Here is a 14184-nt window from a genome sequence, read left to right on the forward strand (position 1 = left end):
TGCCTGTGAAACACAGTAGACTTTGACGTTGCCTGGTTCCTCCCAGCGTAGAGATGTTAATAATAGACGATTCCACGCAGGTAAAACAGCGATAGCGAAAGATCGCGTGAGGCCAGGCCGGCTCGGTAGCTCAGTGGTTATAGCAATGGCACGGTATGCCAGAGACCCGGGTTCGAGTCCTTGTCAAGCCTGAATTTTACGCTGAAAATTTCTACGTGTCATACCTATGTTTATACAATGTGTAACAACGCTCGAAAAAAATATTCACGCTCGTGTGATGAGCGAGCATGTGTGAAGATATTAAACTCCAAGAAATGATAGTGGAATAAATATTACAAGCAGAACGCGATAATCAAATTCTCAATCCAAAAGTTACACATAAAGTATTGAAGAATCGTGCCCCTCCCCCTCCTTCGCAAGCGGAAAAGCTTGGCATTTATGCTTTGCTTAGCTTTGGCCCCCCCCCCCCCACAATATCGGAAGATATTTATCTACGCCTACGGAATGAAGTGAGGATGAACATAAAGCACACCCAGTCTCGGCCATAGTCTCGATCGTGCTGTCTTGTTCGTTGCCCCATAGTTCCAAACACTCACACTGGCGGCAGCACTGATGAGAACACTTTCGCTTGGGGAAAAAGTGGATGCAGTATGATTAACAGCTGACGATTATGTGTTTGCTAACTCGTGCGAAGAGATAGCAAGTTTAGTGAGTTCTCGGGAACTCTGAAAGGAACAGCGTGGGTCGAGCGCTGCTTCGTTCCCATTGGTTTCACACGCACGCTTGTCCGAGAAAGACCGGGTTTATGGGAAAGATAAAACGCAATAACAGCTTCATATTGCGCAGAAGTAAGGGGCCTGGTGCAGTGGAACGGATGTTATCAGTCTGGTTGACGAAACACGATTATTCTGGAATTTATAGGCTTGTGATTCTGAGTTCGAAATCTGAGTAAGGCGTGGATACTTTCGTTTCACCTTGCATCATGGTCCAATCTTATCCCAAGCATTGATTGACTGATTGATTTGGTTTATTTTACCTCGCTTTTCTGCCACTCTTGGCTAATCGCGAGGATGAGTAATGATATTATGATGGAAATGGTGAAGACATACAAAGAATGCCCAGACCGGTATTCGAACCCGGGACCCCTGGCGTCGTAGCGCGGTGTGATAACCACTCCGCCACGGGGGCGGCTATAAATTAATTAGATTTCATACATATGTTGTCTTGCATTCTTGTTATACTTTTATTAGTGCATATTTTGTTACTGGTGTAGATCTGTGAAGAATTTCTTGAATTATCCTTCGTAATTTGTGTATTCGATATTACCCTTAGTACAGTACATTTGATAACGTCAAAGGTTACTAGACATTTTATATACTGTAAACTTTATAGTATTAAACAATCTAACCTTTCAGTGAAGGAATTGGGTCTAGTTTAGCAATACATATAAAAATGTAATTATCCTGTGAGTATCACTCAACATAGCTTCTACAGTTAGTTCGTTTTGGCTCTGGGCCGAGATAGCACGTGAATAACTTTGAACAACTCTTATAACACAGGTTAGTACTCGTTATGCAATATGAATATAATTGTCTACATGCTAAAGATATGTGCGTAAATAAGCGAGACTCTACGGGACGAAAATGCCGGCATCTGCGCTATGCCACGCGCTCTCTCGGCCCAGAGACCAATGGAACGTAGTGTACTTGCTTATGGACGTCCGCAGGATTTTTTCCAGGGAGGGGCAAGGAAGGTATTTTTTCCAGGGGGGCAAACAAGGCATATTTTCTTCAAAAATAGTGCTGTTCCCTAAAAAAAACATTGCTTAAATTAGAATTTATGGTGATCGTGCAATAATTAACATATTATTGTGACTAAAATGAAATTATATGTGTGAAATACATAATTTTTGGTTGAATTTGATTTTTCAGGGGGGACCACGGCCCCCCTTCCGGACGCCCATGTGCTTATGGTGTTTAATCAAGTTCAGTAAGCAGTGTGGAGAAAGGCGCCCGATGGTACTTTTCTAGGGGGATGACAGACATTTGATGTCACGTACAGGTCATCATACGCGGATCTGGATTTTTTTTGGGAGGGGCACAGCACATGATGTAAGCATATACGAAGTAACAAATGTGTACACCTTTCTAGATATTAAAAACAGACAATTTCGAGGGTTCATTTTTGGTCCATTTTGTTGTCAGGTAAACTAATCTCAATTGAATAATCAAAGTGGACTCCGAAGCACTGTAAATGAACCCAGGACCCTTTCATCGTGAGAGGATAGCATTAGCAAGTTTTTGTGAAACAGATGTCGTTATACGTTTACTTGTATTAACTTAACAGTGATTACAGAAAGAAATAGATAAGGTTGATAACTCATTTCCTCAGGAAAAACTTGTCACAAACATCGGAAATATTTGACCTAAAATCCTCTCGCTTTGTCATCAGATAACCAGTTAACGTTATTGCTTTGTAACCAGCAAGTCACGGATTCGATTTCATATGTCGTCGATATAGTTAAGTGTCGGATAAATGTAGCCCCGACTAATGTATTTGTGCTAACTTTAATTTTATAATTTTACTATATGGAAAAGGGTTTCTCGAACATTTTTTGGTTCGTTGTAATGTAATGTTATCTGTACTTTTTATAATACTTAGTCATCCTTTTAGGAGGGGCATGTGCCCCTCCAGATAAATCCTCCATTGCAGGTCATCGAAGAAAATAAAGCAGCTAGATGAAGCGAAAGAGAGAGAGAAAGAGAAAAGTGAAATAAAAGAAATCACTGAGAGAGACGGATGGAGGAAGCAAAGAAATTACAGGGAAGGGGAAAGATTGTGAGAGAAAGAGTTGAATATAGAACTCGGGGGGGGTGAGATAGAGAGAGAAGACAGAAAAAGGTAAGTGGAAGGAACAATAGAGGTATAGGGTGAAACAAAAATAAAGGGAGAGACAGAGGCAAATACAAATAATAGGAAGACAGTGAAAGACAACAGTGAGAAAGAGAATGGATAAAGATTAAGGGAGTAAAAAGACAGGACAAAGGGAGAGAGGCAAGGTTGAAAAAATCGAACTGAGAGCAAATAAAAATAAATTGTAAGAAAGACTAAAAAAATAACACACAAAGGAAGCAAAGTGATGCAAACGAAACGAAGAAAGAAGAATAAACATTTCTTCCGTATGCCAGGAAGGGGGTGGGGGGGTTAACCGACAGGAAAATACAGCCACAGGGTGAGAGAAAATGTATAACATTGGAGCTACCATCTTCTAGTAACTGTTATATATATGCATTTTTTAATGAACTAATAAAGTCAAAACCCAGTAACAAATACTTCCATATTTTGGTAACTCAACGTCAGTTATATATGAGCATAGTTCCTCCTCCTGTGAATATCTCCTGAATATGTACTGTTACACCTTTCAGTTCATAACATATGCAATCTTGTTTACAAACTCATGTAATTTTACTACCTCATAACGTATTAACACAACATTTACATCACTAGTTTATTAGTAAAGCTTGTGTAATGATATTTGTAAACAATTCTGACATCTATAGAGCCAAGAGTTAAAATTATGGAATGTAGACTTGTGTAAACAAACAAGATTTAGTACACGATATATTTCAAACATTAAATAATAATGCAAATAAGAAGTGTAGCGTTTTCACTAGGAGAAATGAGAATGTTATTGAAGATTGAAAGTGAAACATCCGTTTGAGTGGATGTTTAAAACGGGAAAGTTTTTTTATCAACAGCTAAAACTTGGTTTGGCGTTTGGTGTGCATTTATAGGATACTTAAAGGAGAAAACACGAGTTTCTCTTGTTTAGTTTTTTTTTTTTTCATTAACGTTCTCTTTGGGTCAGTTTAATAAGTAAGAATTAATTTGAGCAGATGGACAAGGTACAAGATAAAATTATTTTCTTATTGCAGTTTAGGACTAGCGAGAACAAATAATGATTCACCAGTTTGGGGGGGGGGTATTGTTATGTTTGAAACATTAGAAAGCAGATCACGTGCTTTAAAAATTGGAAAATAAAACAAAAGTTTTGCCTTCGAAATGTGTGATGGGTGGTAATTTCACATTTCACAGCAGCAACAATTAGTATCGAGAAAACTATCGCTCATTTTGAACCAATGACAGCGCCAGAAAAAAAAATGAGTGGGGAGCGGAAATATTTTCTGGGAGTTGTCACATTAATGTCACCTTAAATATCATACAAAAATACATATTTGGGCTAAAATAGCATTTATTTATCTATTTTTCCCTGTTTGCTGTCCATCTCTGGCCAGTCTGAGCATAGTGTCTGATACCATTTTCCTCCTTGTCCGTAGCACCTACTTTTCGTTAAAACATATGTATTTGTTAAAACATATGTATGTATTTGAATTAGCGTAGCAACATATCGCGGGGCCCGGGGCGAGATTAGAATGCGATGTTCCAATCCGTTGCTTGATTTTGAAATCTCAAAGTGAATCGATACAAAATCGTAGCTCCCCAATTTCGTCGCGATGATAGGTGACCACTGGTGCCATACACAGGCCGAAGTATCACCAGAAAAGTTGTTACGCTTTCTCAGGAGACTCGAACCTGCACGTGTTCAGCATGGCCGCGGCGCGGGACTATACGTCAGCAAAGGTATTATGATATTTAAATGTCGAATTTCTTCCAAATCCAGGCGCACTTTTTCTCGGGTCTTTGATCTAGAAAATTTAGGTGCACCTTGGATTGATGGCGTATTGATCCGATTATATATGCATGAATATACAAGGGTCGTTCAAGGTTGACCGGGACTTTTATTTCTGCAGAGGAAATAGGTAGCAGAAGAAACACCAAACTATGCCAGTTCTTCAAAGTATTCTCCGTGCGCGCCGAGGCACCGTTGCCATCGTTCTGGCAGCTCCCGAATTCTTTTGGCGCAGAAAGAACTTGGTTGTTGTCGTAGCCACTGGAGGACATCGCTCCGCAGTGCCTCGTCTGTCGTGAATTTCTTCCCTCCCAGATGGTCTTTAAGGGGTGCAAACAAATGATAATCACTGGGGGCTAAATCCGGACTGTAGGGGGGATGGGGCAGAACTTCCCAGCGCATGTCGGCCAGAGTTGTTGTTGTCACATTGGCCGTGTGAGGGCGGGCATTGCCATGGAGAAGAATGACATTTCCAGACAACATCCCAGGTCTTTTCTTGCGAATGGACTTTCGTACAGCACCACTCAACAATGTGGAGTAATACTGGGCATTAATCGTGCTCCCTTTGTCCAGAAAATCCACATGGATAACGCCCTTCATGTCCCAGAAGACACTTGCCATGATCTTTCCAGCGGATGGCTGCGTTTTGCTTTTCTTGGGGGGCGGGGAACCTTTATGCCACCACTCATGCTGCGTCTTTTGTACAATGGTTTTAGTGTAATATAGAATGAAGTATTTGCACACTTCAGTAATAAAGTTTTCTCCTCTAAGTTTTACCGAAGTACACCTATTGGTAAAAAAAATCACCCTTAAGGAAATTTTGTTTCCTTGAAATTTGTGGTAGAACAATCAAAATTTCACAACAAAGAGTCAGTCCATTTTTAGCAGTGAAGCACGAAAGGGAAACAAAGAAAGAGGGTTTGTTCTTATGCTGTTTGCAGTAAATAGGTGGTCAGTGAGCCAGCTTTTGTAAAGTTTGCATTACTCGGACGTTAGAAATGATGAGACAGTGCTCCCTCCCTTGGGGTGCAATTCTTTATATTATACCACGGCTAAATATCTTCAGGGAGTAGGATCCTCTTAGAAAGGAAACCAGACAGTGAGCCTTCCAATGGAGACAGTTAAGATTATAATATATCTTCCTTTTTTACATTAAAGAATATAGTTGAGAACACATGAGAATAATGTACTCATATTAAGATGATCGGACTTCGCAGAAGATTTGAATATCTACATAATCACTTTTATTTTATTTCAAAGTTCTTATTACTTCATTGAATCCACACTAACAAACTTTTATCTTGATGAATATCACTCTTCTTCCGCGATATATAATTTATAACTTTATTCCCTTCTCGACGGTTGATGGCTTCCTTCCTTCACTTAACTTTTAAGGTGGTAGTCTATCTGGAGATCTATTAGTTATCAGCAAATCCAAAACTATTCCTCCTTTAAATTTATAAATCTGTTCGCAGACTCAAATTGGATAATAAACCTTTTTCGAGCAAGGCCTCATCTCCAGGAAGCTATCAACTCGCGGCAAGCCACGGCACCTAGCGACCTGTTGAGTGAGATGACTCAAGGCAAAATGGATAATAAACCTTTTCCTTCTCCCACAAAAATAGGCAATAATTAGGCTGCAGAGTTCAATGAACTAACCGATCTCTAACTACGCACTGGTAATGATCAGGCTGGAAAGTTCATACGAACTAACCGATCAGATTCAGACTCAAATTTATATCAGTCTTTTCACTTCTTTAGATTTAGTATATACTTGCATATGAGCACAATGTTAATTTCATAAATATTTTTATTAATTTATCATCTTTTTAACTTTTCTTTTTTATCTTACATTGTGTTTTATTATTGCTTATTTTTCTAATTCACTTTTACGTCTATTTACACTATCATTTATTTATAATACAGCGATCTTCTTTTTTACATGCCTTGTGCTGCCATCTCTGTTTCAATTTAGCAACTATTTACATGTATTAGGCCTTTTGGGTACGTAACAACAGAAACATCTCACATGATGCACCACTTAACATAGTTAATTTGTGCGCTGAGGAATTTGGAAACAGTGAATCTGGTCGGTGATTTAAAAAAAAAGTGAAGTACCCATTCGTTGTTGGAGAGGTCAACGCCGGCACTCGGTCGTCATCAGCGTCTCACTTATACATGGAAAGAAGTTGTAGTCTCCTGCCCTGGGGGCTGTTGGTCCGTTCTTAATGCCACTCCTGGATGATCTGGGAGTTTAATTCTAAAATGTTAGTGCTATATCTGTCAATTACTTTGTAAACTCGCTCTTCTTGGCCTTCCTTGAACCAATATTTGGCGGCTCTCTGATTATTTTAGCCCTGTAATTGTCGACGTTGTTCGAAATGCACCTGTCATTATAATAAATCATTCATTTGTGCTGATCTTATTTTTGTTACATACAGGTTTTACATTTTTGGAAGTCTCCAGATTATTGCATCAAAAGAAACAATAGCGTTTTAGATTGTATAGATTTTTATAAGCGACATCGGGAGTCTCCATATGTTCGAACCTATTGTTGCCAATTTTTTTATTAACTACACTCAGCTTTTGAAGTTACTCAACCGTTGTGATCGTTGCATATTTTCTTGTAATTTTGCCCCTAGATATTTAGCTTCCTTTACTATCGTAAGATTATTTCCTCCGAGTTTTATTGGTTGGTGTCTATTACCATTCAGCTTACTCTCGAAGATTGTAAAGTGGATCTTCTGAGTGGCAGTGTCAATCACACAAGTCCTCCAGAGTGTTTATCGCAATACTGGACTATTTTTCCAACTGTGTACTTAAATTACCTTCCATTACAATTATACGTCAATGGTCTATTGATCTTTTGATCTAAATATTTCCTAATGTCTCGAGAGATGGCTCCAACTTTAGATTCAACAATTCGGGACCTAAAATGGATCTCTCTGAACCTCCTTGTGTTGTTGATTTTGAGGCCGTGGAGTTAGGACATCTGATGTGCTTTTCTGTCTGTGTAATAGATCTCCATAATTCTACCGATAGTTCTCTGGCAATCTAGGTCTCTTACGGTCGTGTAAAGATTTGGCCAACTAGGGTTGGTACACCCAACGGCGAAAGAAACAGTAGGCAAATTGTCCACCACCATTTGAATTCGGTCTGTATTACACATTGTGATGACAATGAATTGGAAATAATGACGTCAATAAGCAGAGAACAATGTCTGCTTCGAACCAACATAGTTTCATTCCTTAAAACAACACAGGATGTAGAATAAAAAAAGGAATTAATTTAGCGGTGGACAATTTGCCTACCATTATCTTTGCCGTTGACTGTACAGGTAGATGTTAGTGGAAAGCCTCACAACTGCGTCAAAGTCTCTACCATCTGTGAGGACCGCTCTTTTCACTTGGAAGAGGGACGCAAGGCCATTTGTACCTTACAGCCTTGCGCCGGAGAACCAACTGCAATCGACTTAATATATCGATTGCAACTGTGTATAACAAGATCTCGCTTTCCTGTCCACACGATCTCTTGTAATACACCATTCTTCCTTTTCAGTCTGCAAATACTGACATGTTTAAATCTAAGGTAATAACAGTTGCACAAAGGACTTGAAATACCTATCACTCAAACTAACCTACAAGCTTAAGGCATTACTTCGCAGACCCAAAAGGAAGAACCCTTAGTGGTCTTACGTTACATACCTACTATCTGCATACCTACACACTGACTATCAAGACTTACTTCGTCACAAACCTACATTGCCTGAAGTGACATGGGGAAAATTTCAGATATTATTGTAATTGTACTGTGGCAAGCTGGTCAAGTTCACCCCAGCATAACAGTGGATGCTGATCAAACGTAGGACCTTCCCGACCCAGAAATATTCCAGAGCTGAAACTCGAAAAGCTCGGAAAACGTCATATACTATCACATCTAGTATATAGGGCCACCAACGCAGAGGCAGGCCCATTGTCCAAGGTGGAACTTCCACGACGTCTCCTACCAAACGGTAGGGGAAAACCTCATCGGGAGAGATCCTACAGTTTTTCTTGTCATCCGAATGGAAACGAAACGTGTAAAGTGCTTTTAATTTATTTATTTTTTTTTAAAAAAAACTGCCTTAGTCAGCAACTATAGTGTGTTTAATATGGAAACGAGACACAATCATGCTACAACAAGAATCCAATTTACTTCAAGCAAAATCCTGTGCGTTATATTTTGTTAATACAAAATATAACATACAGGATATAACTAGTAGATAAAGTAGCAGATAGAGAATAACCAGCATTCATTCTGCAATCTAATCTATGAAGCTATATAGATTCTATGAGTTCACTAGGTGCCATATAACTGAAATCTGGTTGGCAGGCTTAGGCACTCTTAAGACCTGTTAGCCACAGGATTTATCTATTTTACAGAGAAACACCTTTGAACATATATAGAATTAATAAGGGTCCCGGGTTCGAATGCCGGCCTGGGAATGGGTGTTCTTTGTGACTGTCCCATCATCTTCATCTTCGCGAGTAGCCAAAAGTGGTAGAAAAGCGAAGTATAATAAGCCAAATCAATGCAGCATTAATAACATAAACACGCCGGTTCGGTGGCCGACTATCGATCTTGCCACAGAAGTTCCCGGGTTCTAATCTCGATCGGGGCATGGGTGTTCTTGCAAGTGTCCTTGCGTTAATTTAATCACATCATCACTCATCCGCATGGTCGCTATTAACCAAAAACTGCAGAAAAGCAACTGAATATACGTAATAAAATTCAAACATTTACGTACTATCCTGCAGTAGAATAGATTTCTTATACGTGTCGGGCCATTAGTTTTTTTTTAATATAGTGTCATAGCTACTGTGCCGAGCTGGCATGTACGAAAATAAGTTTCGAACTAAAAGAAAGTAAAGATTGAAAGTGAGCATTAACTTACTAATTAATTCAAATTGTGACGTTTAACTAGAATTTAAAGCCTGATAAAAACAGAATGTTTAGATTGATTAGCCCTTTTCATCCATTTTTCTCACCTCTATTTATTACATTTTTTTAAAAAAATAAGCCCCATGGGACGCGAGCCCCCTTCAGGTGCGAGGCCCCGGACGATCGCCCAGCCTTTCCTGTGTGTCTGTGTATTTGCATGGGGGAAAAGATACGATTGCCTTACACAACATGTTAGCCGATACTAACAAATACTAACTATAACGCATATGGTGTCCGAGGTTACCACAAATGTTTTCTGTGAAGAGATGATGTTTTTGTTTGTACCGGCCCGTCGTGCCCTGAATTTGAATTAATCGAATGCAACCTACGTTCATAATGAATGTGCATATGTGCATCCATATGAAGTAAACAAGTGTAGTCCGAAAGAACTCTTGTTTACCATCATCTACAATGTAAAAAAGTCATGCCTACCATAAACAAAGCTATTTTAGATGTTTACATTCTCCTAGCCAGTATTTTTTATAAATTATAATATTTAATAACACAACCATCGAACAAGCAGGGAAAATAATATTTTACAATATAACACAATAGTTTTAGTAGACTATACTCTATGAATAACATGAGAAATGTCTATTAATGAGATAGTATGAATTATCTTAAGTATCCGTCCACTATACATAATTTATAACTCAATGCCTTGCTTTCTGTTGTGTACAATCCAGTGTTTTTGTAATCTAATTATAGAGTCAGTAATAGCGAAGAAGTAGATTTAATTAACTTTTATCTTCTTTCTTTTTACAGGTATGTGGGAACATTATCGGCTTCTAGTGTGTCGTTAATGCATTTCAAGGTAATGTGGGCTTTCTGTTCTCTCTATAATGAGTAAAATGCTTTAAAATATGACCGATTAGTAACTAACAATCAGTGGCGTCTCGTGTCCTCAAATTTGGCCGGGGCTTATTTTTTTAAAAAAGAATTTAAAATATAATGACAATTCACATCAATTACAAAAAATATGTTTCTTCTAGACTACAAAACTGGACTTACTTTTTTGAAAGAATTTAAAATGTAATGACAAATTACATGAATTACAAAAAAAACTGGTATTTATCTTCTTCTAAACTACAAAACTGGACTTACTTTTTTGAAAGAATATAAAATATAATGACAATTTACTTGGTTACAAAAGAAACAGGTATTGTTGTGAAACATACCTTTCTACGAACGTTGACTCCTGTTCTTCTGCTCAGCAAATTTTGTTATTACTTTTTCGTTGAAGCCCTCTATGTTTGAAATGTATTCTATCTCTATTGTAAGCAAGTGCCAAGCCATTTGGTCTGTCTTGTCCCATTGCATTTCTTAAGCAGGTTTTAATACGCTTCAATGTGCTGAAACATCGTTCAGATTCAGCTGTTGCCACTGGAGTTATTAAAACTATGTTTGTCATTTTTACTGTTTTTGAAAAGGTACCCTCTAAATAATTTTAAATAAAGAATGAATGCAATCTACTGATAGAGTTTATGTTTTTCAACTCTTCACTACAATAAAGAACACGAAGTTACCTCTTCTATGAAGGAATAATAAATCTGGGAAGATGAATCTGTTTAAAGATTGTTCTCTTTCATTATGTCCTCGTAGAGCAAGTTCATGTCGACCACAGAATTTTAAGCAATCGATAATTCTATTTAATATATGCCTATTTTTCCGGAGAAATTCATTGTGTCTTGTAATTGACAGCCTATGTCCATCATCAATTTGTGTTCGAACATCAACCCTGCCAAACTCACTCAAACATAGCGAATGAAAGCCACCAAAACACTACAGAACAACACGCGAGATCGAACGCGACGCAACGGAGCTAGCCCCGAATCAGCACTTACAGTAAATCCATTGCGCTCTTCCCTTCTCTCTCTGCTAGCATGTGACCTTCACTGTAGCGTAGGTGGGTGTAGGCCACGCCTTCCTTTGCGACGTGCCCCGGAAAGCGATAATTGACATCAATGCCGCTAGGAGCGCTGTCGTATCTATTGCAACAGACGATGAATTTACGTGGGTAAAAATCTCCTTTTAAAAGACTGTGTGATAGTTATGCGTTATGGTGATTGATAATTACGTGAATACGTCCGTTTTTCTTTAGGGGCTAAGCCCCGGAAGCCCCAAGGGACGAGACGCCACTGCTAACAAACATCGTTTTTAAAAGTACATACGAAGTGTAATATCGAAAGCCTTGTTCCAAAAGTTTTGACAGTGTTTATCCTTGAGGTGGGCCACAAGTGACTGCATATCTAGGTGATTAAACTTAGTTATTTGAATCATCAGCGTTCACTTGAATAACAATAATTCAAAAAGATTATTTTTGTTGTTGTTGTTAAACTATAACTTATTTCCTTTCTGTAAGCACATGTCTCTTATGGAGATTTGGTATTATTTAATGTAAGAAGAGATAATAAAATCCAGGAAGAGTGAAATAAGTTTATAAAACATTTTGTGGTTTACAAATTAGTCCATGATCAGGTAACAACTTTTCTTGACCTAACATAACAATTATGCTACTTCCGAAACTCTTGTAGAAGTACCTCTACAATTCGCTTATCAATTCATAAGCAGTATATAGAAGCTTTTGAAGCTACAACTGGAAACTTGCCTATTCAAATCGCCATGTACTTGATAGTGGATTTTGAAGATCCCGTGCTCCTCCTGCCGCCCCCTTTCCGGACACTCACATCGAATCTAAATGTGTTTTTGTTGATTTTTTTTATCATCCTAAGTCACGTATTACTATCGGGAAGCAAGAGTTTCTTATGGGTGTTTACCGTTGAGTTGTCTGTCGATAAAGACTGTGTTCACATAATATTCGCAGTGTGTCGTGATCGAGAAATTCGTACATCTTACCTTCAGACATTGACGTCAACCTAAAATTATACACTTTACACATATTTCATTTCAGCCACAGTAACTATGTTAATTTATATAAGAGCGTTGCAGGAACTTGATAACTTCAGACTGAAGGAGCGTTTTTGTGGGCTACACTATACTGGGGAAATATGCCTCGTTTTTCTCCCCTTGGAAAATATATTTTGCTTGCCCTTAACTGGAAAAAAATCTGCGGATGTCCATGCCTTCACATTCCCTGAATACAGTACTTCGCTTTTCTCTTAGAATTTACATATGGGATGTCACCGGGGTAGATTCTGTTTAGGTCTTGGCAAAAATTCTATTTTTATATACATTATTCGTTAGCATGTTGAAGAACACTCAACTTATTTACACCTTCATGTCCACCTTCGCAGCTGAGTTACTGGTTACTTAGTACCTCCATGTCAACATACATTTCAGTTGTCACAATTAGCCTTCCAACCTACTTCCTTCGATGTTTCTAAAAGGATTTCAATGTTAACATTTTATTTTGTATACAATGTAATTTCATAAATCAATCATTAGTGTCAGTTATTTCCAACTCTCTTGGATTTATCTGGGTTAAGCGTTAGTTCGTAAGTAAAAATCTTGCAAAATACGACATTGCACATTTTAAATAATTTAATAATTTTAATTCTTATCGTGTGTGATGTCATGATGTGCTCTGATGAATTTGAAATCTGCATAGCATACCTATGTGGCGGAATCGTTAGCAAGTTCAGATCTCCAGGGTCTCCGTTCCGGTTAGTGTTGGTTTACACGATCTCTCACCAGCGAAGATTTTGGGTTTTAAGTAATCACTATTCCTCTTCGTCGCAATTAGCCTAAAAAGCCAGAAAGCAATTAATATAAGAAAAATGCTCCATAGGTGAGTTTCTCATTTCGCATCCTCATCGTCGCGATTAATCTGATGTAGAAAAGCCACTTAGTAGAGCCTAAGTAGGAACTAAATATACTGGATGGAATTTACCAGAATTTTCCATCTAGCTGTGTGAATTCGTACTTTGGAAAGGAGGAGGATAATTTTAGAACCAAAGTGACCATAACTTGAGCCTTTGTATAAAAGTTTAGGAGGTAATTGATAAAATTTGAGGTTTGTTGGGGATATGTGGATAAATCACTGGGATGAACGTATCCAGTAAGTATCCTTTCTGTTGTGAAAACAAAATAATGAATCTTAAATTTGAAACCTTCGTACGTAGTCATGGAAAAAACACTTCCCCCATAGAGCCTTAATACCAGTAGCCTTATGAGGGGAACTATTTCTTTCCACGACTGTACATTGCACGATTGGGCACATATAGTATATCCGCAAACAAATGTACACCCAACGGCAAAGGTAATAGTAGGCGAATTTTCAATCCCCATTTTCATTTGTCTGTTTTCACAACTTAATGATCATGAATTGAAATAAAAATGTCATCATATGGTTCGCCTCAACAGAATTCCATTTCTTAACACAGGATGTAGAAAAAAAACAAACGAAAATAGAAATAGACAATGTACCTACTATTATCTTTGCCGTTGGCTGTACAGTCACGGACAGTTCTGGGATGTAACAACCTCATTGACTTTCAATAAGATCATTACAAGACAAAAGTGTCCGTGACAGTACATGAGTATAATTTTACAAA

At 38.2% G+C, this 14184-nt stretch overlaps 1 protein-coding gene across 2 annotated transcripts in view; it reads left to right on the forward strand.

Moving 5' to 3' along the window:
- Positions 1-14184, forward strand: part of LOC145998927 (sodium-dependent nutrient amino acid transporter 1-like) — a 137734-nt gene that overhangs the window by 68259 nt on the left and 55291 nt on the right. The window contains exon 1 of one of the 2 annotated variants that reach the window (XM_083135720.1): positions 10440-10484. The exons of the other annotated variant lie outside the window; for it this stretch is intronic. Coding sequence (XP_082991846.1) covers positions 10473-10484 — 12 coding nt within the window. The 5' untranslated portion in view covers positions 10440-10472. Of the gene's footprint in view, positions 1-10439; positions 10485-14184 lie in introns of those variants that run through there. 2 annotated transcript variants of the gene reach the window in all.

The sequence above is a fragment of the Lepisma saccharinum genome, chromosome 14, assembly GCF_977018435.1.
Source record: "Lepisma saccharinum chromosome 14, izLepSacc3.1, whole genome shotgun sequence".
Lineage (NCBI taxonomy): Eukaryota > Metazoa > Arthropoda > Insecta > Zygentoma > Lepismatidae > Lepisma > Lepisma saccharinum.